The sequence below is a fragment of the Bos javanicus genome, chromosome 2 (assembly GCF_032452875.1).
Source record: "Bos javanicus breed banteng chromosome 2, ARS-OSU_banteng_1.0, whole genome shotgun sequence".
NCBI lineage: Eukaryota > Metazoa > Chordata > Mammalia > Artiodactyla > Bovidae > Bos > Bos javanicus.
In genome coordinates, this window is record NC_083869.1 from 37,573,327 (window position 1) to 37,600,667 (window position 27,341).

At 39.4% G+C, this 27,341-nt stretch overlaps 1 protein-coding gene across 2 annotated transcripts; it reads right to left on the reverse strand.

Annotated features, from left to right (window-relative positions):
• Positions 1 to 207: 207 nt before the first annotated feature.
• DAPL1 (death associated protein like 1) lies at positions 208 to 26,925 on the reverse strand. 2 transcript variants are annotated; one of them, XM_061437124.1, is made up of 5 exons: positions 26,798 to 26,925; positions 17,116 to 17,163; positions 16,473 to 16,560; positions 12,442 to 12,502; positions 208 to 490 (listed from the first exon to the last, which is right to left on the reverse strand). In XM_061437124.1, the coding sequence occupies exons 1-5, from the start codon at positions 26,853 to 26,855 to the stop codon at positions 374 to 376; spliced, it is 372 nt and encodes a 123-aa protein (XP_061293108.1). In that variant the 5' UTR covers positions 26,856 to 26,925; the 3' UTR covers positions 208 to 373. The 2 variants fall into 2 exon arrangements, with proteins under 2 accessions (XP_061293108.1, XP_061293111.1); XM_061437127.1 differs by lacking the exon at positions 17,116 to 17,163.
• Between the last annotated feature and the right edge of the window lie 416 nt (positions 26,926 to 27,341).

A 27,341-nucleotide genomic window follows, 5' to 3' on the forward strand; every position in this document is an offset into this window, starting at 1 on the left:
TCTCCTTGCAAAGGTCAGTGGACTGCTCTCTAACCTTTGCCCTCAAGGAGAACTTGCTGTGGGTGGAACCACTCAGGGTCAGCATCAAGAAGAAAAGAGCTTATCCACAGGGGTGGAGTGGAATAGTCCTTCTATCTTCTCCATTTATTCAACAAAATTACGCATGCAGTAAACATCAGTAGGATGCTAACTAGGTCCAAGGATGCATTGGATTTGCAAATTTGAATGTTTTATTATCTGAAGTCAAAAAAGAAGATATAAAAGCTGTTTTATTTACCAAGCAAGTACACTAGGCCTATGCAAAGTGTGGTCCTTTTTGCTAAGCTCTCAGACATTCGAGGCAGTTGGCTAGACGGCTGTTTTATGTCCCAGCTTAACATTTTCGAGGCTGCTGAATAATGTAGATCCTTTTCAGTGGAGTGACCTTCTCCAGAGCAGGTCTGGGTTTTTGATGTGCCATGTGCGCTACTGCTGGAAATTTATGGCTGAGCTAGAGGTGAGAAGGAAAGAAAAAAAAATAAGCATATTGGATCTTTTGGGTCGTAAAGTGTTAACGTAGTAGAAAGCAAAACAGCTGGGCAGAGGAATTTCACAGTTCTGTTTAGCTCTTTGATATAACCTCTTTTCCATACCACCTCTAGCTCTGTACCCATGAGTATATGTGTTAACCTGGGTTTTCCCTCACTAGTATGTTTTTAATTTTTTTAACTATAAAATATTTTATATGTAATATATAAATAATATATATATGTGCATCTATATATGTTTTGAAGTGATATTTTTAAAGATAGAAATGGTAACCGTATCTTCTTCATCAGTTCTCCAATATTGATCATTATTCTGGCACCACTATGCACCATACGAAATACAATATGCTAAGAAGGCTACGGGCACATTGGAGAGGGCCTGGGGTGGGGAGAAGGAACCCCTCAGATGTCAAAAGATCAGAAATAAAGAGCCTCTGAAGGAAGTTAGGAAAACTTAGGGTTATTATTTTTTAGATTGAAGCATGTGAAATTTCTATTTTTGTAGGTAAAAAAATGGCCAAATACTGGCTGTTTTGTATGGTCCAACCTACCATCATCGTAAAGAGAAGGCTAAGGAGTGACTTATTAGCTCACTAGTCACCTCATGCGAAGAGTTGACTCATTGGAAAAGACTCTGATGCTGGGAGGGATTGGGGGCAGGAGGAGAAGGGGACGACAGAGGATGAGATGGCTGGATGGCATCACTGACTGGATGGACGTTGAGTCGGAGTGAACTCCGGGAGTTGGTGATGGACAGGGAGGCCTGGCGTGTTGCGATTCATGGGGTCCCAAAGAGTCGGACACGACTGAGCGACTGAACTGAACTGAAATGAGTCATCCCTTCAGAAGACATTTGTGAGGAAATGAGCCTAAACTAACACAGACTGAGACTTCGACAATAAGAGGAAGTTCCTATGGGACAAAGAGACCTTATGGAGTTTACATCAAGGGCAGCATGAGATCATAAAGGATGCCCAATGCCGGGACAATTTCAAACACACTTTTCCTAGGAGGAGAATTTAGACTCAGTGGCCTGTTGGGCCCATTCCACTTGTTGGTTTTCCAGCCCACTGACTCAATATAAAGGAACCTAAGGAAACCTTCCTCAGCCAGCAAGGAAGGGATGTCTCAGCTGACTAGGAATTTAATTTATTTCTATTGAACTTAGATGCCCTTGCCTTGACACTCAAGTCAAATAAAAGGGGAGATAAACTGTTCATGACCCCAAACATCACACTGTTTATGGCTTGTTTGGGCTCTTCTAAGCCAGGGAAACACAAGTGCCTTACATGTCTTCTTAAATATCCCTGGGCACACAGCACTCCCTTTCATACTCCGGAAAGCTCTTTCTTCTTGGTCTTAAAAAATTAAACACACTGGAAGAATATACACTGAAGTGTTAACACTGTTTATCTCTGAGGGATACAATTATGGGCAATTCCTAGTCTTTTTCTTTACTTTGCCTTTGTTTTGCTCAAAGTGTTTTTTTTACAATGAGAAGCTACAAGTTATTTAATAATTAAACCCAAGGATGGTCTATGCTGACATTCTAGTAGAAAGGAAGAAACATAATTGAGGTATTGGTTATAAATATTGCTTTAGAACTTAAAAAAGAGCTGGTAATTTTGGAGGGTCAGATTAATTAACATTGGGCCTCATGACATACATGTTATAGTGTGGTAACAGCAGAATGTCTTGTTTTGTTTTTAAGGTTAGAACCAAAAGGAAACTTAAGAAGTCACTGACTTCAGTAGTTTTCTTTCAGATTAGGTGTCTTTAGTGTCAACTAAAACAGACGGATTATTTCAGGTTAGCTCTAAATCACATTCAAGAGATTATAGGTAGGAAGATGTAGTACTTAAAGTCAAATATAAGGTAAAGGAGGGTGAGAAAGGAAATGAATGAGTAGCTCTGATAGAACAGAAGTCTGGGCAATTAGCCAAGGTGAGATGGAGCAAGATGACAAGTTGAGACAGAATAAGAGACAGCCACAGTGTGACTGTTGTTCTTACGGTGTCAAGACGAATGATGGGTGGAGGTGCAAAAGGAAAGGGGAGAGGAGAACAGTGATAATGACACGCCTATTGCTTAATTTGGCACTAACTCATTATTTGATCATTTCCAGGGTTATCTCCATAGTTCAGGGGCTACATTTCTTTTGTAATTTAAAAAATTGTGATAAAATACATATAACATAAAATTTACCATTTCATCCATTTTAAGTACAGCATTAAGTACACTTACATTGTTACGTAACTAAAACTGAGCATGACCCTATGGGACTTTCCCAGGATAGGCTTTCCCCCATATCCTCTGCTTTAGCTACTCTCTGAAGTACCTAGATAATAGTATTTGATGCACATTTCCTGAGGTATTTTACAGATGTGAAAACCCCTCCACCAAATGGAAGACTTGATGTTAACTACTTGATGACCACAAGTACATAGCCCCAGGCTTCCTGGAGTTTAAGGACAGATAATGTTAACCCTGTGACGTCACCTTGCTACCTCACCATCAGCTGACCAGAGAACTGTGCAGAGCCGATCAATACCTTGAGATTCCACCCCCAAACCTGGCTTTTAAAAATGCTTTGCCAAAACCTTTGGGGAGCTCAGGGCTTTTTTAGGGCGTGAGTCACTTGTGTCCTTGCATGATCCTGCAATAATCTCTGCTCTAAACTCTGATGTTTTGGTGTGTTTGGATTCACTGTGTGTCAGGTACACGAACTTGTGCTAACATGGACATCACTACCATCCATTTCCAGAACTTATCCATCATACCAAACTGAAATTTCGTACCCATTAAAGAATAATTCCTCATTATTTCCTCCTCCAGCCTCTGGCCACCATCATTCTACCTTCTATCTCCATGAATTTGACCACCCCAAGTATCTCATGTATGTGGAACCATGCAATATCCCTGAGATAGGAAGATCCCCTGGAAGAAGGCATGGCAACTCACTCCAGTATTCTTGCCTGGAGAATCCCACAGACAGAGGAGCCTGGTGGGCTACAGTCCATGGGGTCTCAAAGAGCCGGATACGACTGAAGTGACTTAGCATGCAATACTTGTTCTTTTGTGTCTGGTTTATTTCATTTAGCGTAATGCCTTCAAGGTTTATCCATGTTGTAGTATGTGTCAGAATTTCTTTCCTTTTAAAGGTTGAATAATATTCCATTGTATGTCTATAGACCACATTTTGTTTATACATTTATAGGTTGATGGACACTTGGGTGGCTTCCACCTTTTGGCTATTGTGAATAATGTTGCTATGAATACTGTTGCACAAATTTCTCTTCAAATCTCTACTTCCAGTTCTTTCGGGTATATATTGAGAAGTGAAATTATTAGATCACACGGTAATTCTATATTTAATTTTTTGAGATACTATCATATTGTTTTCCATAGTGGCTCTACCATTTTTTATTCCCACTGGTTAGGGGTTACCTTTTAACTAAGGCATTTAACTGAGGTTCTAAGAGCTCTGCTGAATGGCTTCCCCACAGAGGAATGACAGAGGTCAGAATGAAAGGGAGACTGCCCTTGGGGGCTGTTAGCCATCTGTGAACTGACCTGGTAAATTTTAGAGGGGAAAAAAATCAACAGGACTGAGAATATAGTGGAAATAATTCTGCCAAGGATAATAACCTTAGAGGAACCACTCATGATTATTAAATTACAACTGTACAAGTTTGGGAGGGTCAGGGCTTTATAGCAATGCATGAAAATACAAGAGAGCTGAGTTCTTTTTCTCAAATACTTCACCCCCTCGATCAGGGGCACTCTAAAGTAGAAAAACTTAAAAAAATAATAAATAAATAAAATAAAGTAGAAAGACTTGCAGGTTGTTAGTAGAGAGCCTATAAAGGGTCTACCTTCAGAACTGATGAAATGGTAAGTAATCAACCCTTAAATGCCCTAATTTGTTGTAAATTTTATATCAATGGAGATAGGAACATTTTTGTATTCAAGTCTTAACCAAAAATAAGTAGGAATAGCTTTCCAACCTACAAACAGCTGAGCTTTAGTCTGGCATATTAACTTTGGGGCTGTTTTGGATTTTTCATTATTAGTCTTTGTAAAATGATAGGATATGTAGAATGAAAGGTGTTTGTCTGACTCATCCCAAAACAATGAATTTCACCTTTTTCTCAAGCGCACATGGAACCTTCTCCAGGATAGATCACATCCTGGGCCATAAAGCTAGCCTTGGTAAATTCAAAAAAATAGAAATCATTCCAAGCATCTTTTCTGACCACAATGCAGTAAGATTAGATCTCAATTACAGGAGAAAAACTATTAAAAATTCCAACATATGGAGGCTGAACAACACGCTGCTGAATAACCAACAAATCACAGAAGAAATCAAAAAAGAAATCAAAATTTGCATAGAAACGAATGAAAATGAAAACACAACAACCCAAAACCTGTGGGACACAGTAAAAGCAGTCCTAAGGGGAAAGTTCATAGCAATACAGATACACCTCAAGAAACAAGAAAAAAGTCAAATAAATAACCTAACTCTACACCTAAAGTAACTAGAAAAGGAAGAAATGAAGAACCCCAGGGTTAGTAGAAGGAAAGAAATCTTAAAAATTAGAGCAGAAATAAATGCAAAAGAAACAAAAGAGACCATAGCAAAAATCAACAAAGCCAAAAGCTGGTTCTTTGAAAGGATAAATAAAATTGACAAACCATTAGCCAGACTCATCAAGAAACAAAGGGAGAAAAATCAAATCAATAAAATTAGAAACGAAAATGGAGAGATCACAACAGACAACACAGAAATACAAAGGATCATAAGAGACTATTATCAACAATTATATGCCAATAAAATGGACGAGGAAGAAATGGACAAATTCTTAGAAAAGTACAACTTTCCAAAACTGGACCAGGAAGAAATAGAAAACCTTAACAGACCCATCACAAGCACGGAAATTGAAACTGTAATCAAAAATCTTCCAGCAAACAAAAGCCCAGGTCCAGATGGCTTCACAGCTGAATTTTACCAAAAATTTAGAGAAGAGCTAACACCTATCCTGCTCAAACTCTTCCAGAAAATTGCAGAGGAAGGTAAACTTCCAAACTCATTCTATGAGGCCACCATCACCCTAATACCAAAACCTGACAAAGATCCCACAAAAAAAGAAAACTACAGGCCAATATCACTGATGAACATAGATGCAAAAATCCTAAACAAAATTCTAGCAATCAGAATCCAACAACACATTAAAAAGATCATACACCATGACCAAGTGGGCTTTATCCCAGGGATGCAAGGATTCTTCAATATCCGCAAATCAATCAATGTAATACACCACATTAACAAATTGAAAAATAAAAACCATATGATTATCTCAATAGATGCAGAGAAAGCCTTTGACAAAATTCAACTCCTATTTATGATAAAAACACTCCAGAAAGCAGGAATAGAAGGAACATACCTCAACATAATAAAAGCTATATATGACAAACCCACAGCAAACATTATCCTCAATGGTGAAAAATTGAAAGCATTTCCTCTAAAGTCAGGAACAAGACAAGGGTGCCCACTTTCACCATTACTATTCAACATAGTTTTGGAAGTTTTGGCCACAGCAATCAGAGCAGAAAAAGAAATAAAAGGAATCCAAATTGGAAAAGAAGAAGTAAAACTCTCACTATTTGCAGATGACATGATCCTCTACATAGAAAACCCTAAAGACTCCACCAGAAAATTACTAGAACTAATCAATGATTATAGTAAAGTTGCAGGATATAAAATCAACACACAGAAATCCCTTGCATTCCTATACACTAATAATGAGAAAACAGAAAGAGAAATTAAGGAAACAATTCCATTCACCATTGCAACGAAAAGAATAAAATACTTAGGAATATATCTACCTAAAGAAACTAAAGACCTATATATAGAAAACTATAAAACACTGGTGAAAGAAATCAAAGAGGACACTAATAGATGGAGAAATATACCATGTTCATGGATTGGAAAAATCAATATAGTGAAATTGAGTATACTACCCAAAGCAATTTATAGATTCAATGCAATCCCTATCAAGCTACCAACAGTATTCTTCACAGAGCTAGAACAAATAATTTCACAATTTGTATGGAAATACAAAAAACCTCGAATAGCCAAAGCGATCTTGAGAAAGAAAAATGGAACTGGAGGAATCAACCTACCTGACTTCAGGCTCTACTACAAAGCCACAGTTATCAAGACAATATGGTACTGGCACAAAGACAGAAATATAGATCAATGGAACAAAATAGAAAGCCCAGAGATAAATCCACGCACATATGGACACCTTATCTTTGACAAAGGAGGCAAGAATATACAATGGATTAAAGACAATCTCTTTAACAAGTGGTGCTGGGAAATCTGGTCAACCACTTGTAAAAGAATGAAGCTAGAACACTTTCTAACACCATATACAAAAATAAACTCAAAATGGATTAAAGATCTAAACATAAGACCAGAAACTATAAAACTCCTAGAGGAGAACATAGGCAAAACACTCTCTGACATACATCACAGCAGGATCCTCTATAACCCACCTCCCAGAATATTGGAAATAAAAGCAAAAATAAACAAATGGGACCTAATTAAACTTAAAAAGCTTCTGCACATCAAAGGAAACTATTAGCAAGGTGAAAAGACAGCCTTCAGAATGGGAGAAAATAATAGCAAATGAAGCAACCGACAAACAACTAATCTCAAAAATATACAAGCAACTCCTACAGCTCAACTCCAGAAAAATAAATGACCCAATCAAAAAATGGGCCAAAGATCTAAATAGACATTTCTCCAAAGAAGACATACAGATGGCTAACAAACACATGAAAAGATGCTCAACATCACTCATTATCAGAGAAATGCAAATCAAAACCACTATGAGGTACCATTTCACACCAGTCAGAATGGCTGCGATCCAAAAGTCTACAAGCAATAAATGCTGGAGAGGGTGTGGAGAAAAGGGAACCCTCTTACACTGTTGGTGGGAATGCAAACTAGTACAGCCACTATGGAGAACAGTGTGGAGATTCCTTAAAAAACTGGAAATAGAACTGCCTTATGATCCAGCAACCCCACTGCTGGGCATACACACTGAGGAAACCAGAAGGGAAAGAGACATGTGAACCCCAATGTTCATCACAGCACTGTTTATAATAGCCAGGACATGGAAGCAACCTAGATGTCCATCAGCAGATGAATGGATAAGAAAGCTGTGGTACATATACACAATGGAGTATTACTCAGCCATTAAAAAGAATACATTTGAATCAGTTCTAATGAGGTGGATGAAACTGGAGCCTATTATACAGAGTGAAGTAAGCCAGAAGGAAAAACACCAATACAGTATACTAACGCATATATATGGAATTTAGAAAGATGGTAACAATAACCCTGTATACGAGACAGCAAAAGAGACACTGATGTATAGAACAGTCTTATGGACTTGTGGGAGAGGGAGAGGGTGGGAAGATTTGGGAGAATGGCATTGAAACATGTAAAATATCATGTATGAAACGAGATGCCAGTCCAGGTTCAATGCATGATACTGGATGCTTGGGGCTGGTGCACTGGGACGACCCAGAGGGATGGTATGGGGAGGGAGGAGGGAGGAGGGTTCAGGATGGGGAACACATGTATACCTGTGGTGGATTCATTTTGATATTTGGCAAAACTAATACAATTATGTAAAGTTTAAAAATAAAATAAAATTAATTAAAAAAAATTTAAAAAAAAGATAAAATAAACTATGGTAACTCCATAAGAGAAAGAATTCAAGGCCAGTATGCGTGTAAGGATTCTGCCTGGCTGCAACTCCGTCCCATAAGGGGCAAAACATTGGACTTGAAAAGCAGATTAATAGAAACTTCCACATTGAGAATGTACCTTCCTCTCAGGTAGTTGTGACCTCAGAACCGGTATTTTTCATTTCAGAGAAAAAGTCAAAGAAGTATATTAAAAAGTCTTTATGATTAGAGCTGTGAAAGAAACTCAGTGGCAGGTTTTGTTTTAGAGCCTTAAGTCAGGTGGTATTAGCAGACTGGCAGCTCTTCCATTCATCTTTCCAGGGTGTTAACTTCCAACTTGAATGTTGGCACTTAAATTTCTACACCCCATTACGCAAAGTGCTTAAAACAAAACATTCAGTCGATGAAATTCAAGGATTCTCCTATGGTGATGTTAATCCACAGAACAAGAGAAACCTTTTTAGATTTGCAGATGCCTTTGATGGCTTCCTCTTCCCCAGGATCCCATTTCACATACATCTCACTGTGAGCCTGGTGACACAGCTGGCAGCTTGAAAAGTGGCCCCAATTTAACCAGGCTTCAACATTCCACCCACATCCACACTATAACCCAACCCCATTACTAATGGCTTAACTGGATACTTTTCTGTTGGGAGAAGCTTCACAACTATTGCCAAACATACTTCTGTGACTATCCAGAGAATTAACATATTTGGCAGTACCATTCTCTCTTATTCTTTGCCTTAAAATAATCAAGTAAATGAGCAATCATAAATCTCAGAAGAGCTATGTGGCTTCTAAAAGGTCAAAAACCTCTAGGGAGTAGGTGGAACTTGGTCTAAGACCAGATCTCCCAAATTTTTAGCTTGGAGAGCTTATATAACCCATCTTCTGCAAGAATAAACACGTTGCATGGCCCATCACTGGGCAACATGAATTCTTTCATTATTTATGGCTGAAACAGGTAGGAAGGACTGGCAAGAGAGGAAGGGAGAGTAGGAGGAAGGTAGTTGGTCATGAGGTCTGTGTGGGGATGAGTGGGTGAAAGAATGGGAGAGGAAATTTTAGGTTGCTTTCCACTCTGTTATTGTTTAGTCACTAAGGCGTATCTGACTCTTGAGACCCCATGGACTGTTGCCTTCCAGGGTCTTCTGACCATGGGATTTTACAGGAAAGAATACTGGAGTGGGTTGCCACTTCCTTCTCCAGGGGATCTTCCCAACCCAGGGATTGAACCCACGTCTCCTGCATTGGCAGGTGGGTTCTTTACCACTGAGCCACTAGGGAAGCCCTCCTTTCCACTTAGATTTGTACAATTCCAACCTTTGGGGAATTGTTTTTCATTTTCCCAAATCTTAAATCTAGGTTGGTTTTAAAAGGGTACACAGACATGAATAGTATATGGATAGAAATTTCCTGCCATGGTTGAACTGTTAATGAGATCCTATGAGTAGGGCTGTAACTCTCACTGTTTTGGACTCTTAAGTTCTTAAACTGGCATGAGAATTAACATGGGTTCTACTAACTAGATATAATTCTAGCCGAGAGCATGAATGAATGCTAATAAATGCAGAGTCTATGACCCTCATTACTGCTACAATATTACTTCAGGCCAATTATATATGCTTAGATCTTCATGACAATATGTATTGTTGGGGGAGTCATCATAATGCAGATGGAAATTTATTAGCAAAAATCTACATCTCTGTATTTTACATCTTTTTTTTTGTATTAGACTGTTTATTAATAATCATACAATTTTTACATTTAAAATTACAGAATAATTTATCCACAGTAAAATATATGCCCTCCTCAGTGTTCAGTTCTACGGATTTTCTTAAGTGCATACAGTCTGTGACCAACACCACAATCAAGATATAGAACCTTTCTATCACTCTTCAAAATTCCCTCCTGCCACTTTGTGGTCAACTCCTCCTCCTACTCTCTGGCAACCACTGATCTCAGCAGATCTATTTTTTAAAAGGCATTGTTCTTTCCACCTCAGGTTGACCTTTATTATGAAATCCTGTTACACTTCAGGTTGAATTATGGATTTATGGAAAATTTTACTCAGCTGTAAGGGAACACGTGGATCCCACAAACCTCCATATTCAATACAGTGACCTAGGGTAATCTTGGGACTCTATGATTGGTCTCTTATTCTTTGCCTGGATTCCAAGTGATGCTCTGTAGGACATCTCCCCCGGGGAATAGAAGCTAACCCGTCCCGAGGGCTAAGTGTGTCTGGCACTGTGCTGAGTCCTTTGCACATGTTATATAACCTCATTTTATTTTCACATCTCTGTGAAGTGGATTCTGTGAATCACATTCCTATTTACAGGTAAGGAAATAGAAGCACAGAAAAGTGAAGCAACCTGACTAAAGACACACAGCTACCAAGTGACAGAGCCGGCACAGGACCCAGGTACCTGACATCTGACGCCAGAAACTGTCATAATCAGTAATATACACAGTCCCACACAGTACACATTGAGCTAAGTGTTAAAGGGTTTTTAAAATATAGAATAGTTACTGTTAAAAATATTTGTAACAGCACACCATCTGTGTTTTCTTATGATTTCAAAATATAACTTATTGTTGTTGCTATTTGATTATTTTATCTTTGAAATACAGAGGTGCTATTTTTAACTGGCAGGGAAAGAGTCCTTTATGCCATAGACATATACACATGTGTCTATTAAGAAACAGTGAAGACTCCAGCATCATACCTAAAGTACAGCATAATTGACCTTTACTGACCACTCTTTTTAAACACTTTATTTTGGGTTAACATATTTTAGAGGAATGTATCTATTCCACTCAGTTCCACTTACTGTGGATATCTCTTGCCCCCTGAGGATGAGGTGTTTGGACAGCAGGAGCCAGAGAATGCAAGAGGCAGATCACCATCCACCCCTTCCCTTCTTCTAAAGTCAGGAAGGCAAACAGTCATTTATGACCTGCCCGCTGATCTACCTGATGGGAGAACCACACCCCACCATGTGAGAAGGCTCTGTAGCTATGGTCTATTGTCAAGATCTCATCTGGTACTACTGCCTGCCTCAGGGGCTTCAGACATAACTTTCCATTGCACTGTCATAAAATGGATGCTACTAATCAGAGCAGAGAGTGCAGACAGGTTTCCATGTGTCAGGCACTGTTCTAAGAGATTCCTGTGTGTGAATCTCATTGATTCCACACAACAACCATTTCTTCCTTATCCTCATCTTACAAATGGCAAATCAGAGGTGCAAGATCAATAACTTGCTCAAGGCTTTAAAGACAGTAAGAGAAGAAGCCAGTACCAAAGAGAGGTCCCAGAAGTTTAGCTGCACAATTTCCATTCTAATCTATTAATATTTCAGACCCCCGATGTTGGCAATAACAGCAAGTCTTCCTTCTACAAAGGACACCCAGTCCTGTACCTTCAATATATGTTGGGGTAACAGAAATGGTGGTTCTTCAATGCCTGAATTCAGTGTATCTGCCCCCTCCCTAGGAGTAGAATAAAGATCCTCACTCGGATCACTTACAACATTTAAAAACAAACTATTGAACCCAAAATTAAACCACTGTCTATTCAGGAAGAACTTTCTGAGTTTCCTGAGCTACTAAGAAAGAATTCAAGATACAGAAATAAAAATAGTAATGGTCGACCACCTTTATAAATAGACTCTATTAGATAAAGCCAGCCAGTGCCCAGCCTTCCTCCAGTCTTAAATTGGGCAACCCTCCACCCATCCTGGCCTCAGATCAAACATTTCCATATGGGAAAGCAGTGGTGGGGAGGAAGGTCAAAAAGGGCTGAATTCCTAGCACACAGTTTGCCTTATTTGAGCAACATGCCAAGGTCTCCAGGAAATAAATGGATGGCAACGTAAAGTTCTGCCAATTTGGCATCATGATTTCTGATTAATTTCCTATCTTATTTTTGAAATGATTTCTTAAATAGATGCTAGGAATTCGGGAGCATCAGCTCTTCCCATCAAAACGGCTCTGTGTTCCTTGAACTGAAAGCAGATTCTTTCACAGGGACATCAAACCTCTGAGATGGAAAAAAATTCCGGTCATCAGCTCATTCACCCATGTAGCATGATCAGCTAGGTGAAAACTGGCTAGGAGTATCATGTGATCTGCCTCACCCATGGCTCACCTTCTCCAGCGTGTCATTCAGGGCATCCATCGTCTGTATTTTGGCAACATTTGCAGTGGCACTGTGAAGATGAAAAGAAACCTCATATAGAAACAGCAACTTTCTCACTAAAGACACTAAATGATCTGTATAGATGGTTTTCTACTTGGTCTTTAAGCTTTCATGCTGCTTGGCTACTTCTGGAAGATTAAAAAAAACCACAAAACCCTGCTCTGTGTGACCATGAACTACAAGCTTTGCAGGCCAAGTTATTATAATTTTAATTATAATAATATTTATTAATATTTAAAAATTTTTTCTTCAAAGTAGAGTATACATGCAGAAAAGTGCACATATTATCAACATATAGGTTGGTGAATATTTACAGACAGACCTGTAGCACTAGTCAAACTGGCTGCCCCTAAGGATAATCACTACCCTGCCTTACTGCCCCATATATTAGTTTTGACTTTGTTTGTACATAGTAAAATGCACCACATAGCAGGTACTCTTCTGTGTCTGACTTCTTTTCTCAGGCCAAGTTATTTTGTAGCAGAGTTTCAACGAGGGACGAGCTTCCAGTGTAATTTCTTGAAGGAACTCTGCTCTTGGCCTATTTTGTGTATGTGTGGGTTGGTTAGTAGAAGTTATTAGGAAAGGAAAATAAATTTGATGATGCTTAGGAATTTATTTTCTATGATATATTTTTCAAAAGCTGTTTTCCTAGAATATATAAGGAGAGATATTTGTCCATGAAAAGGAAGCAATCATATCCGTGCAAACATGAAGCGGATATGAAGAACAGAGGTGACTTCATGGGGAAGCTGGGGAAGCTCCAGGGCCTCTCATTATGCAGTCTCCTTCCAAGGGGGCCCTAACCATCTCATATTTATAATTTTATACTGTCTTTCCTTAAAACAGCCTCCCAATTCTGTAAGCTTCGAGTCCCACATAACTATATCTATCCCCAGTAAATAGCGCAAGAAAGCTACTTCTAGCTGTTTAGGTTCTGCAGTTGTCCAATTCTCATCTTTTAATGACTATTAGAAAACAATTCGGAGAAGGCAATGGCACCCCACTCCAGTACTCTTGCCTGGAGAATCCCATGGACAGAGGAGCCAGGTGGGCTGTAGTCCACGGGGTCGCTAAGAGTCTGACGTGACTGAACGACTTCACTTTCACTTTTCACTTTCATGCATTGGAGAAGGAAATGGCAACCCACTCCAGTGTTCTTGCCTGGATAATCCCAGGGACAGGGGAGCCTGGTGGGCTGCCGTCTATGGGGTCGCACAGAGCCGGACACGACTGAAGCGACTTAGCAGCAGCAGCAGCAGCAAATAATTGCATTTTTAAAGAGGGTTCCACTCACCACTTTATAACTCTCTAGGCAACTCCTTATAATGTTCACTTGATGTTCGGATTAACAGTAAGTCCCACTTGCTGAGGTATAGAGAAAAATGACTTGTCCACTGGCTGCCAACTAGAAGGCCATTTTCAAGTTATGACTCTTTAGTTCCTGAGTCTCTGGCCTAGGCATGATAACGAGTGTCACAATAAACAGAGCTTATGCTTGAGTCAGATTTTAACATCAGGATAGGCTTTCAAAGTTAGCCAGCTGACAATTCAATGACAGTCTGATGTCATTTACAGAGTACTTTCTCTATTCTAGGAACTGTCCTAGATGCTGGGTCAGGAGATAAATAATATGTGACTCTCACTCTTGAGGGCTTAGAGCTTTGCTTTCACTATGTGGTGATTATTTTGTGATTCAGAAGAAACAAACACTCAATGCCAAATGGGCAAATTTTTAAAAAATTGAGCTATCACTGACATAAAGATTCCATTAGTTTCAGATGTACAACATAATTATTTGATATTGTGAATACTGCAAAATGATCACAATAAGTCTAGTTAATATTTCTCACCATATATAGTTAAATATTTTTTCTTATAATGAGAAGTTTTAAGGTTTATTCTCTTAGCAACTTACAAATATACAATACAGTATCACTAACAATCCTTGTCTAATTCAATGAAATATTGAGCCATGCCACATAGGGCCACCCAAGATGGAGGGGTCATGGTGGGAGAAGGTGAAGGACAGGGAAGTCTGGTGTGCTGCAGTCCATGGGGTCACACAGAGTCGGACACGACTGAGCGACTGAACAACAGCAAAATCATTAACCATAGTCAGTATGCTGTACACTGCATCCGCATGGCTTATTTACTTTATAACTGGAAGTTTGTACCTGATGATCCCCTTCACCCATTTTCTACCCGTCACCAAACCCCCTCCCCACCCCCGCCCCGCCCCCCCCAACCCCCGCCAGCTTTTGCAACTACTAATCTGCTTTCTGTATCTAAGAGCTTGAGATTTTTGCTGCTGTTGTCCTGGGGTTTTTTCTTCTTAGATTTCTCATACAAGATAGATCACATGTTAATTGTCTTTTTCTGTTTGACTTACGTCATTTAGTATAATGCCTTCCAGGTCCATCCATATTGTTACAAGTGCTAGGATTTCCTTCCTTTATATGGCTGAAAAATGTTCCTCTGTGTGAGTGTGTGGGTGTGCGTGTGCACATATGTGTATATATGTAGGTATCACATTTTAAAAAATCCGTTCATCCATTAATGGACACTTGGGTTTCTTCCATATCTTGGCTACTATAATAATGCTGCAATAAATGTGGGAATGTGTGTATCTTTTCAAGTTAGTGTTTCCATTTTCCTCAGGTAAATATTCAGAAGTAGAATAGCTGGGTCATATGGCAGTTCTAGTTTTAATTTTGGAGGAAACGCCATTCTACTTTCCATAGTGGTTATATTAGAAACTAAGAATGCACAAATGTTCCCTTTTCTCCACATCCTTGCCACAGTTTGTTATTTTTTGACTTCATGGTAATAGCCATTCTGACAGATGTAAGGTGATATTTCATTGTAGTTTTGATTTGCATCTTCTCCCTGATAATTAATAATGTTGAGCATCTTTCCATGTACCTGTTGGTTATCTGATTCTTCTTTGGGAAAATGTCTGCTCAAATCTGTCCGTTTTAAAACTGGTGTGTTTGCTTTTTGGCTACTGAATTGTATGAATTCTCTATGTATGAGATAGAGTATTTCATTTTAAAGTAGAAAAACCCTCAACAAAAATTCTTTCCAGAAGAAAGAAAACTTTTAAAGTGATCTAAAAAGTAATTTTATATGGAAAAAAAAATCTGAGAAATTCTGTAGCCTGTTTCCTTTCACATGTTCTTTCTGAAACTGTTACCATTTTAAGTGTTAAGGACATATCTGAGCATCTTCTAATTTACTCCTTTTGAATTACTCGTGAACTCACCTATGGAAATTACCCTGAAATTAGTCTCTGAAATGCCCCTATTTGGAGGAGCTAACTTTATATGCTTCTTTTTGAAGGCACCATTTTCCTTACCCCAGGCATAGAGGGCTGGGCCATTTGTACAAGAGATCCAGCCCATGGCTCTTTGCTTAGCTCTGAGAAAAGCACACTGTGTCAAGGTTATCCGGGAAGGAATTCAGGGAGAAAACAACCTCAGTATCCAAATGCCTTTTGGCTGTGCCAAATATAGTGGCCATTATTTTCTAAATAATTGAGAGAGGAATTTGAAATAAACAAACAAGAAAGCATTTATTTTTAATTCAGGAGATTTGCTTCAGCAGAAAGCATATTACAAAAACAAGACCATAGTACTTTAAAGGCTAAGGTGAAAAAGAAATGTTGAATCCAGTTTCGATGCATTTAGGACTGTGTTTTTTAATAGCAGGCAGTTAGGCTATCTGCAGAGAGGAGGGGTTTGGGCAGAGAGAGTCTCCAGAGGGTAGTTACCTCCCCCCACTGCTTTCCCCTCCTATCTTGACCCCCATCACCTACCCCATCCCACCCCACCCCACCCCACCTGCTGCCTCTAACTCTGGTTAGCCAGTGCCTGGGGAGCCTTGGTTTGCCCTAAGATACAGCAACGCCTCTGACTTCTGGCAGCAGAGTTATCTAAAACTCGAGATGACGAAGGAAAAGAAATGAAGCAGTCTCCTACCTTGTTTTCTCTAACCCTGTTTTCTTGGTGTGTCTCTCCAAGATGCCAATTTCCTGTTTTTTGGAAATTCGCTTTCCTCCAGCTTTTACTATAAACAAAGAAGAATCAGCACAGGAGACATGGTTAGGGCAGCAAGAGAAAGTTAGTTTTATTATTCAAGGTATGAATTGACATTTGAAGAATTTCAGAACTTTTTGAAGAGCTGAACTTTTTTCTAAAACAACATAATAAAAAAAGTACCTTGAGCTAATGTTACAGAAGAAAAAAAAATTCAATCAAAGTGGGAAGGAGAGAAGGGCTGAGGTTTTTGCCTGTTTGTGTTCAGAGAGGGGGAACTAAGGCTAAAAAAGGCAGTGGTGTTTATACCTTTGATTTGGGAGGAGATAACAATGCACTCCCTTAGGCATTTCACTGAAAAACATTTTTTCTTATTATCAAACCAATTACATTCTTCATGATAGCAACTGACAATTACAGTGTGACCCTCCTGTTTTCCCACAAGATTAAAGTGCAAGGCTTGCAAATTTTTTAATCCAACCGAAGCTTTCAAAAGCTAGATTGGAGAATGAGCCAAAAGTCAGGGCAGTGGTGATAACAGGCACTTAATTCAAGAGAGATGCTTCTGATCCCACCAGATACCTACCTTCCATCCCAGACCTCAAACCTCCGATGTTGGAGAAGCTCAGATGTTCTAATGAGTAATTAAAATGCATTAATAATCCTGCCGTTCAAGAGATCAATTAGTGTTAATTAGGCTACAGATGACCTAACAGCAATTCAAGTGTTTAACAATGTCAGATGAAATCAACTTGAAAAGGAACAACCCATTTCATATTGCAAGTCAAAGCAAATACTTTTTTCTGTTCCCAGGAAATTTGCACATTTGAAATCTGACAAGCTCAAATGATTAAAAGCTAAATGGACATTGATTTGTTTGAGCCTGTTAATTCTCTTTATGGAAATGTTAGATTGGCAATTTTCTAAAACTGCCTTCAATAAAGCGAAAAATAAGAAAACCTCTTCTCTTTCTCAATGCCCTCGTGAATTGACTTCATTTTTCTTTTAAAACTATTAATTTTTTGACTATGTAATATACATTCATAAAGCACACAATTCAAAAAACATGGAAAGGTCTCTTCTACAATTATTTTTAGGTCTCCAGTTCACCTCCCTAAATACTGCTAACGTTAACAAGTTTCCTATGTATTCATCCATAGACATTCTATACACATACCTATATATTTTTTAATGGCAGCAGACATAGTTCTACATCTTGTTTAATGTTTTTCATTCAGTCATGCACTTTGGAGTAAGTTCCCTATCTGTGTGTAAAAAGAGATACATATGTATATATGTATCACATATATATGTAAAAATATATATGTAAAAAAAAAGAATATATGTAAAAAGAGAATGTCTTTTTTTTTTTGACATCTGCTTTAAAATTTCATTATATGGACGTTCTATGATATGGACATTACAGCATTCTACAATGCTGTAATGAATATCCTTTTCATGTACATAATTTTGCACAAGTGCAAGTATATCCATGGGATAAATTCCTAGAAGTGATCTTGTTAATTCTTAAGAGTATGTGCATTTGTAATTTTGTTCAATCTTGTCAAATTATCCTTCACAGAAGTTGCATTAGTTTACAAGCTCACTAGCTACAATGACAGTGATTGTTTCCCTACACCTCAAGCAACAATGTGAACTAGAAAATATTTGGTTTCATTAACCAATAAGAAAAAGAAAGGTAATTTGCATTTCTTCTATTTTATTAAAAGTTGAGCTTATTTCTGTTTCAGAAGGCAGTTGTCTTTTCTTTTTAAAGACTGTTTAACTTTTATCTTTTTATATGCTGTTACAACTTAATAATGATTGTAGCTTTATATTTTAATTGATAGTCTTTCTCTGCTATATTTACTTTGCAGAATTTTATTAGCTATTCTTATTTATTTTTCCATATGAACTTTTGAACCATTTTGTCAATTCCCACCAAAAATATCCTGCTGGTAGTCTTTTAATGGTCTTGCTTTAGATTTATAGATTTTTTAAAAATCTTATTTATTCATTTTCGGTTGTGCTGGGTCTTCCTTGCAGTGTGGGCTTTTCTCTAGTGTGGCAAGAGGGGGCTACGCTTTGATTGTGGTGTGCAGGCTTCTCATTGTTGGGGGGCATTTGCTCTAGAGCAGAGGCTCAATAGCTGTGGTGCGTGGGCTTAGTCAGCTCCATGGCCTGTGGGAGCTTCCTGGATCAGGGATCAAACTCGTGTCTCCTGCATTGACAGGCGGCTTCTTTACCACTGAACCATTGGGAAGCCCTTAGATTATTTTTAAAGGGAAAATTCATATCTTCATATCCTGGTTGCTCTCTTTTCAAGACCATGGTATGCTTTTCCTTTTTTACATCCTCTTTTGGGTCCTTTAGTAACTTGTTCACATGAATCTCACACATTTATTATTAGGTTTATTCCCTAAGCATTTTCTCTTTGTTGTTGTTGTTGCAATTGTAAAGAGGGTCTATTCTTCCATTATAGCTCTCACGGATTGTTGTTCTTATATTAATATCATTGATTTTATATCCAGATCTTATTGAAATCTCTTATTGTTTATAGTATTTTTGTTGATTCCCTTTTATTTTCCAGGTTAAAAATTATATAATCTGCAAACAATAGAATATTACTTCCTCTAGAAAAATATTAAATAGTGGTCATGAAGGACATCTTTGTCATCTTAATTTTTTAAGGGATTGCTTTTAGTGTTTTCCCATTAAGTATAATGTGTACTTAGTTGGATATACACACAAACACATATCTGTAATATATATATATCTATTCAAATGCATTTCTTTTACTGTATTAAGGAAATATCCTTTTATTACTGTTTCATTGGCTTAAAAAATTACAAACACATGTTGAATTTGACTAGATGCTCTTTTATAATTAATGTATATGATCATATAGTTTTCCTCCTTAATGTGGTTAATTATGTTAATAGATAAAAGTTTTGTAAGTATATATTAATGAATATTTTACTATCAAACCATTCTTGTGTTCATGGAATAAACTCTTCTTGGTCATTTTGAATAACCAAGTTTTTCTATTGATAATAAAAGCATATCACTATACTTTTATAATACTAGATATAGTCCAGGGGGGGAAAAAGTCCTGTGTTTACACACACACGTGTGTGTGTTAGTCACTCACTTGTGTCCTACTCTTTGCAACCCGATGGACTGTGTAGCCCACCAGGCTCCTCTGTCCATAGCAAGAACACTGGAGTGGGTTGTCATTCCCTCCTCCAGGGGAAATCTTCCCAAGCCAGGACTGAATCTGGGTATCCTGCATTGAGGTGGATTCTGTACCATCTGAGCCACTAGGCTCTGCTTTAAATTCACACACATATACACACACAGCATACAAAATAATCAGCAACAGAAATGGAAATGATGTGGAAACATCTTTTGAATAGCCGTGGGAAATAGAGATGAAAATAACCGAGGGGCGCCCTTTTCTGGAGACCGCTTGAGGAGAGTATGCCTCTGTATGAAGGGTGTTGCTCACAGCACCGCTCTCTCTTCTGCCAAGAAGAATCAGATCACAATAGCTCCAGAGCTAGAGCCTGGGTCTTCAGTACCCTTCAGTAGTATCTTTCATTCTTCTTATGACAAATGCTTTTCAAACATGGAGTGTTGTAATTACTTTCCTATTAGTATTCCTTTTGTTTTCTCTGTTATGGTTTTCACATGTTTTCTTCCACTGATTATTATTGCCAACTATAGAAGCACACTTGTTATGGTTAAAATGAGCACCAGTTTAAAGTGAGAAGAATTCTGGAATGTTGAGGTCTGTGCTGCTCGTTTGAAAGGACGTGGACAGTCTAGACAATGTCCAGAGGAGAGTGACCAGAGAGGAGAAGAAGCCGTGTCACACTGGAAAGACCACTTCTGAGGAAGCAGAGGCACAAGGGAAGCTTCTGGTGTCATTTTCAAGGATTTTAGAGGCTGTCTTATGGAGGAGGCCTGGTTTCCAGGTAAGGAGATGTTATTAGGGTCAGACAGCTCTGCCCTGCCCGAGCTCTGTGACCTTGGGCAAAATACTTAAACTCCTCTGTGGCACAGTTTTTGCATCCTTCAAAGGAAATAATACTGATTGTGTGAGTTGTCCTAGAAAATAGAGGTAACAGAAGCACCTGGATACACGGGAGGCACTTAATAATTAGTAGTTATTATTATTTACATTTGTTTTTCCAGAGGAGAGAATGAAAACCAAAGAGCAAAAGTTCCTGAAAGGCAGAGCCTGGCTGCATATAACTGTTATTCAAAGTGAAGTAGACTGCATAGTACAATAGTATATTCTCTGGCCCCACAGTGTGCTGAAAAGAAGTGTATCTGTCATGAATATTTTAGAAGGGTTTTGGGGAACTCAGTAGAAGTTAACTAGATGGTTTTTATTGTAACGTCTTTAATGTGAGTCTAACTATTCCCATCTACCTACAAAAGAAAATCTATCATATTCCCTCCCTTTCGAAAGAGTACAGTGCACTTAGAAAAGTAAATGCCAAAAAAAAGAAAAAGAAAAAAAAAAAAGTAAAGAGAATGCACACCTGGGAGTTCTTCATTCTTCAGAACAATAAAACAGAGACATTTGAGGGGAAATTAAAAATCCTCTCATGACAGACCCTAGAGTTTGTCACACAGAGTGAAGTAAGTCAGAAAGAGAAAATCAAATATTGTATATTAATGAATATATAAGGGATCTAGAAAAATGGTATAGAGGAACCTCTCTGTAGAGCAAGAATAGAGATGCAAACGTAAAGAACAGATGTTTGGACACAGCGGGCGGAAAGGTGATGAATTGGGAAACGGATGTTGATATAGGTGCACTGTCGTGTGTAAAACAGATAGTGGGGACCTGCGGTATAGTGCAGGGGCGCAGCTTGGTGCTCTGTGATGACCTGGAGGGGTGAGGGTGGGCTGGGGTGGGGTACAGTGGGGTGGGGCAGGGAGGCAGATCCAAGAGGGAAGGGACATGTGTATACATACGGCTGATTCACTTCGCTGTACAGCAGCAACTAACACAATTTGCAAAGCAGCTATACCCAATTTGAAAAAATTCTTCTCACAAGATTCTTACTTTCATCCAGGAGTCTTTGAATCTATCCAGGGCTGCGGGCTCTGAGTGATTTAGGAAGCACAAGTCAACCACACCTTGAATTTTCAGAGTATAGTTCTTGTACCAAACTTGTTCTGATAAGTAATCTCACTTGGTCAGCAAAGTACAGTAGAAAGGAGCAGAGGAGGATCCCTCCACACTATAGATGGATACACCGAGATATAGAGTAAGGCTCTCACTACACAGGGGTGATTGAACCAGATGGAACCTTGTGGGAGGGTCATCTTCAAAATTTTGCAGGGAATACTGTTGACACTTATCTCCTGGATATCCCTGGATTTAGACACGCTTTTTTTTTTTTTTTTATGTTATTGCTTTTTATTTTTGTTCATTTTCTTTTTGGTTGAGCTGTGCGGCTTGCTGGAGAAGGCAATAGCAACCCAATCCAGTACTCTTGCCTGGAAAATCCCATGCACGGAGGAGCTTGGTAGGCTGCAGTCCATGGTGTTGCCAAGAGTCGGACACGACGGAGTGACTTCACTTTCACTTTTCACTTTCATGCATTGGAGAAGGAAATGGCAGCCCACTCCAGTGTTCTTGCCTGGAGAATCCCAGGGATGGGGGAGCCTGTTGGGCTGCCATCTATGGGGTCGCACAGAGTCAGACATGACTGAAGCAACTTAGCAGCAGCAGCAGCAGTGTGGCTTGCTGGAACTTAGTTCCCCAACCAGGAATTGAACCCACAACCTCAGCAGTGAAAGCTCAGAGTTCTAACCACTGGACCACCAAGCAATTCCCTAAACAAGCCATTAAAAAAAAACATTTGCAACCAACATTTGCAATCAGATTCCTGCCAGTTTTGTTTAAACTAGTTGGTCTAACTCATGGGACCTCAAAGTCTCACTATAACTAAATTAGGTCAATTAAATTTGTAATTATTCATGTAATTCCATGTTTGGGACTATATTGCCTTTTGAACCTTTGTAGAACAACCAACTAGAATTGGGCAAAGTACAAAATGAACTGATTTAATATTTTAACAGGATTTGAATACAAATATATTCAAATACAAGACTGCAGGTCCTTTTAATAAGCAAAATGAACTAGAGATTTTTAAAGAATGTGAGAGAGCTGATGTTTTTTAATAGTTTCATTAGAAAACCTACAATGATGTGGAGAAAACAAAACTTTGATTTCCCATCTATGACTAGGTGCCATACTTTTGTGGTCACTTTTGTAGTTTATGGATTTTGTAGTTTTCAAAAGTGGACCCTCGAGTTTAGAATGCTATACAATAATTTTCCAATTAAGATTTTTCAAGCATTTTGCATCTTGTTTGGTAGAGGGTGGTTAAGATAAAGAAAGACAAACCTCCAAGAAAAATTGAGCTTCTTTCCTTCAATAATCAGTGGAGAACATGTGTGAAGAAGATGACCACCATGAAGGTTTGGGCAAACTCTGCCTTGTGACTTAGAACTTTCATTTGAACATTTTACTTGAAAAGTCAGATGTTTGCAAAACACTTTCTTTGCTTTCACAGTTGAGTTTTTGGTAAATTCTAAACTATCCATCAAAAGAGCCGCATGAGGAATAGCTTGTGAAGCAAGGAGAGAGGGCTTGGCATGGGTCCACCTGACTGTCCATCTCTGCACCCCTGCTCTCCAGCTGTGTGGTGCTGAGCATATCCCTCGACCTTGCTAACTTTCAGCGTGCTCCTCTGTGAAACAGGGATGTGGGAGCATCATTGGTCTGCAGGGTTGATTTCGTGTCTAGAAGGCTCCGTGGAGTGCCAGCACACAGGGTTAAGTGAAAAGCAGCTGTTATTGTCATCAAACCCCATGCTGTGCGTGTGGGGTAGTGGTCTCACAAACCTCTCTGTCAAACCTCACAAATCAACTCCCAGAAGTTGACATGAACAGAATAGAGTCGATAGAATTAAACCTCTAGTGTTTGCTTTAAAAAAAAATCATACTGGCCCTTCTGCAACTATGATTTCTTCCCCCTTTTCTGCATTAATTTAACCCTAGGGGATACACGGAGCTTCCCTGGTAGCTCAGATGGTAAAGAATCTGTCTGCAATGCAGGAGACTGGGGTTCAATCCCTGGGTTGGGAAGATTTCCTGGAGGAGGAAATGGCAAACTATTCCAATATTCTTGCCTGGGAAATCCCCTGTACAGAGGTGCCTGGAGAATCCCATGGATAGAGGAGCCTGGTGGGCTACAGTCCATGGAGTTATAAGAGTCAGACATGACTTAGTGACTAAACACTCACTCATGCAGGGGATACATTCCCTAGACTTCCCTCTCTCTTGAATGAGTCAGTAAACGATTTTCTCTGGGGGTTCAGCAGTGGCCCTTTTGATGGCTCTGATTCGTTTGTCTTACGCCAAATAAAAAAGTGTGAGGGATACAGAAAACTCATGAATGCTGCTCTTTCTCATTCAATATGTATGCCCTTAGCTTCCTTAGATTACTTCCTACTCGCACAATTTCGGCTGTTCATGTAATGGAGGTCTTATAAAACTGAGAGTGAAGCAAATCAAAACAGCAGAAAACCAAAAGCTAAGCTTCCTAGAGCCCAGGCCACCTCATGTTTAATGTAGTCTTGTTTCACAACATAAATAAGCAGGGCTCACAGAGGTGCCATATATTATACAACATACATGAAAGAAAAAACCACTACACACTTGCCGCGTAGGTGGGAAAGAGTTACAGCTGGCTGACTTTTGAGTGGTTTCACTTTTAACTGTGATGGGGCAAGCACATGGTTCTTTCCCATTGCAATTTCCTTCTGTTCTGATGATTGCAGTAGTTTCTAATGCCTCCCTCAAACATCAGGAGGTCTTGCCATGGAAGAAAATCATTTTTTGTGACAGCTATGTGTTTTCCCAGGCCTGTACTTTACAGGGATTAACATTCATGTCTGGGTACCTTACACAGGTTATCTCTTTTAACAGTCATAACAACCTTACAATATCAATGTTATTTATTACCGCTTCCATGGACAGAGGAATCTGGTGGGCTACAGTCCATGGGGCCACAAAGAGTCAGACATGACTGAGCATGCATGCACACCCCCTCCTGTTTTAGAGATAAGAAAACTGAGGCTCAGCGATGTGGAAGGGAGGCAGGGTTTTATTCTAGGACTGACTGGTTCCAAAGGCCATGTCAGACCTTTCCACCTTATCATGTCTGCATCCTACTTTCTGGGGCCTATCTATTGCTTATAAAACTCAGGTGAAATTTAATGGAATTCTGGCAATGAATTATTTTTGTTCTATAAATAAAATTTTGTGTGGTTAGCAATCTGGTTCAGAGTTAAACTATGTAATAGACAAGCTGAAGGATGAGGCTTTCTTGTTCCCTTGTTCTCAGCGGGGAGGCAAAAGTCTGCCTTCATCTCCATTCTAATTATCCCAAACCTCTTATCTGAAGTGTCACAGTTCATAATAATTAATTGTCATGCCAGAGGCATTGTGACATGCTTGATGGCGTCATGGTGTGCTATGTACACAGAGTAATTAGCAATCATTAGCAGTGGGGACAAAAAGTTCCTGGTGGTTTCATTCACATTTTTATTTGCTTGAGTTTATCTCTGTGTTCTTTGTGTATAAATGTCATTTAGCAAATCAGGCATTAGCTGAACTGTTTTATGAAGGATTGGGATGGAAGCTGCAGGAAGAGAATGATGTCTTCTTTTGTCCTTAGGTAGAAACTTCTAAATTAGTCCTTCCAGGTAGGACTTCCTGGTGGCTCAGACTGTAAAGCGTCTGTCTACAATGAGGGAGACCCGGGTTCAATCCCTGGGCCAGGAAGGTCTCCTGGAGAAGGAAATGGCAACCCACTCCAGTATTCTTGCCTGGAAAATCCCATGGACAGAGGAGCCTGGTAGGCTATAGATGCAAAGAGTCACACACAACTGAGCGATTTCACTTTCACTTTCACAAGCTTCTAATAATTGACATCAATAGTTCTTGATCATTAGTTAGCATCATTAACTTTACATGTAGATAATGTTAATTATTCTTAAATCCAATGACAAATATAAAAAGTCAGGAGTCTGCCACAAGAGACCATGACAGGGTGCCAAGACGTGTAAACTCAGAATTAGTGTAAAAATTCTGACTCTTTTTTGGCTGGGCTGCCCACCAGAAAGCCACTGAGCCTTGTGTCAGCTTTTGATGCTTTGTGAAGGTTATACCTGCCATTGTCCTCTGCAGCAAAGATGACTGAAACAACCTTGGCTTAGAAGAGCCAAAGAATGATACCAACAAATAAATTTGGTTATTTGGAGAAAGGCAAGAACAAAGCAGTTGAGCTCGTGAGATCATTCTCAAGGAAAAAAAGAGAAAGACAGTAGAAAGAACATCAAACTGGCTAAAAATAGGCCTGAGTGCCTCAGCCAATCTATATGAACATATGGTTAAGTACAATAAAAATAATTTCCATATTCCAGAGAATTGATATAAATAGCATACTTAAAAAAAAAATAGAACTGTGGATCCTTTGTAAAATACTTCAATAGCTACCTTTTCTAGTCAGCCTCTGCCAGGCCTGTATCCTTTTTTAAAAGTGCTGCTCGTACATTTCGACATATGGCAAAACCAATACAATATTGTAAAGTTAAAAAATAAAATAAAATTTAAAAAAAAAGTGCTCCTCAGCTTGGTGACAGACAAAAGAGATCACTGATAACACTGCCAACCCCACACCTGAGGAGGGCGAGAGAAACTGCATTTCTGTCTTCTGTGCAGAAGCTGGTTTGCCTGGGCACCAAGTCAGATAATGTGTAGGCGTCTTGGGGAGACTGAGTCTAGAAGCTGGAACCTCTAGGGAGGAAGGTTTCCATGAGTAGGAAATCACCTCTTGAGTGTGGACTGGTCGTTACAAACCTACAGCCAGAGAGGGAAGATCCAAGCTCTCCACCTGTTCCTTTCCACCAGTGCCCAATCCCTTGTGCTCTCATAGAACATTAGGCTTTAATTCAACCAAACCGGGGCCTGTTAAGTCCCCAGGTGGTTTTTATACATAAGCCTAAAAGGGTCAAAGACAGAAGAGGAAATCAGTTTGCAGGAAGTTGAACTAACACGGGAGACAGAGCCTTGGCTCTCTTGGGGTACCTCTGTTGAAGGCACTGATGGAAGCGGGGCAGGGGCAGCAGCAGTGGGGCCTTGCTATCTGCAGGGCAGAGGGTGGGTGGGCAGCCTACCTGCAGGAGGATGCCCCCCTTTCAGTGGGGAGAGCTGGACTTGCACTTCATTTGCCATAGTGTGTGCCAAGGCCAGTGGCAGTGCCGGTGCTCTGGAGGCTGAGTGCCAGCTGCTGCAGCCGCCCCACTGCACCCTGGCTTTATATGGGCTGGGGGTGGGGCCCCTTAAGGGCTTTGCTGAGCAGCAACAGGGCTTAGCACCTAGCTTTTCTGGGAACCTACATCTCTTTGACCAGTTCTCTCTTAGAAGAATGCTTTCTTCTTATTCCCTTCATCTGAGAGGTGAAGGGTACTCTTACTTTCTTTCACAGGAGGAAGGGGAAAGGATCAAGCTCAGGGGAATTCTTTTTCTCTCCAACTATTTATTTATCCACCAAGTATGTGCGATGCACTTACAATGTGACAGGCTCTCTGTTGTGTACTGGCATGACAAAGAGGGCAAGATGAGATCTTCAAGACATCAGCTGTCTTTCTTCAGAGGCAATTAGGAAACAAAGTGTTGTGTCTTTGTCTCAGTCTTTGCAACTGTAAGCATTCATACTAA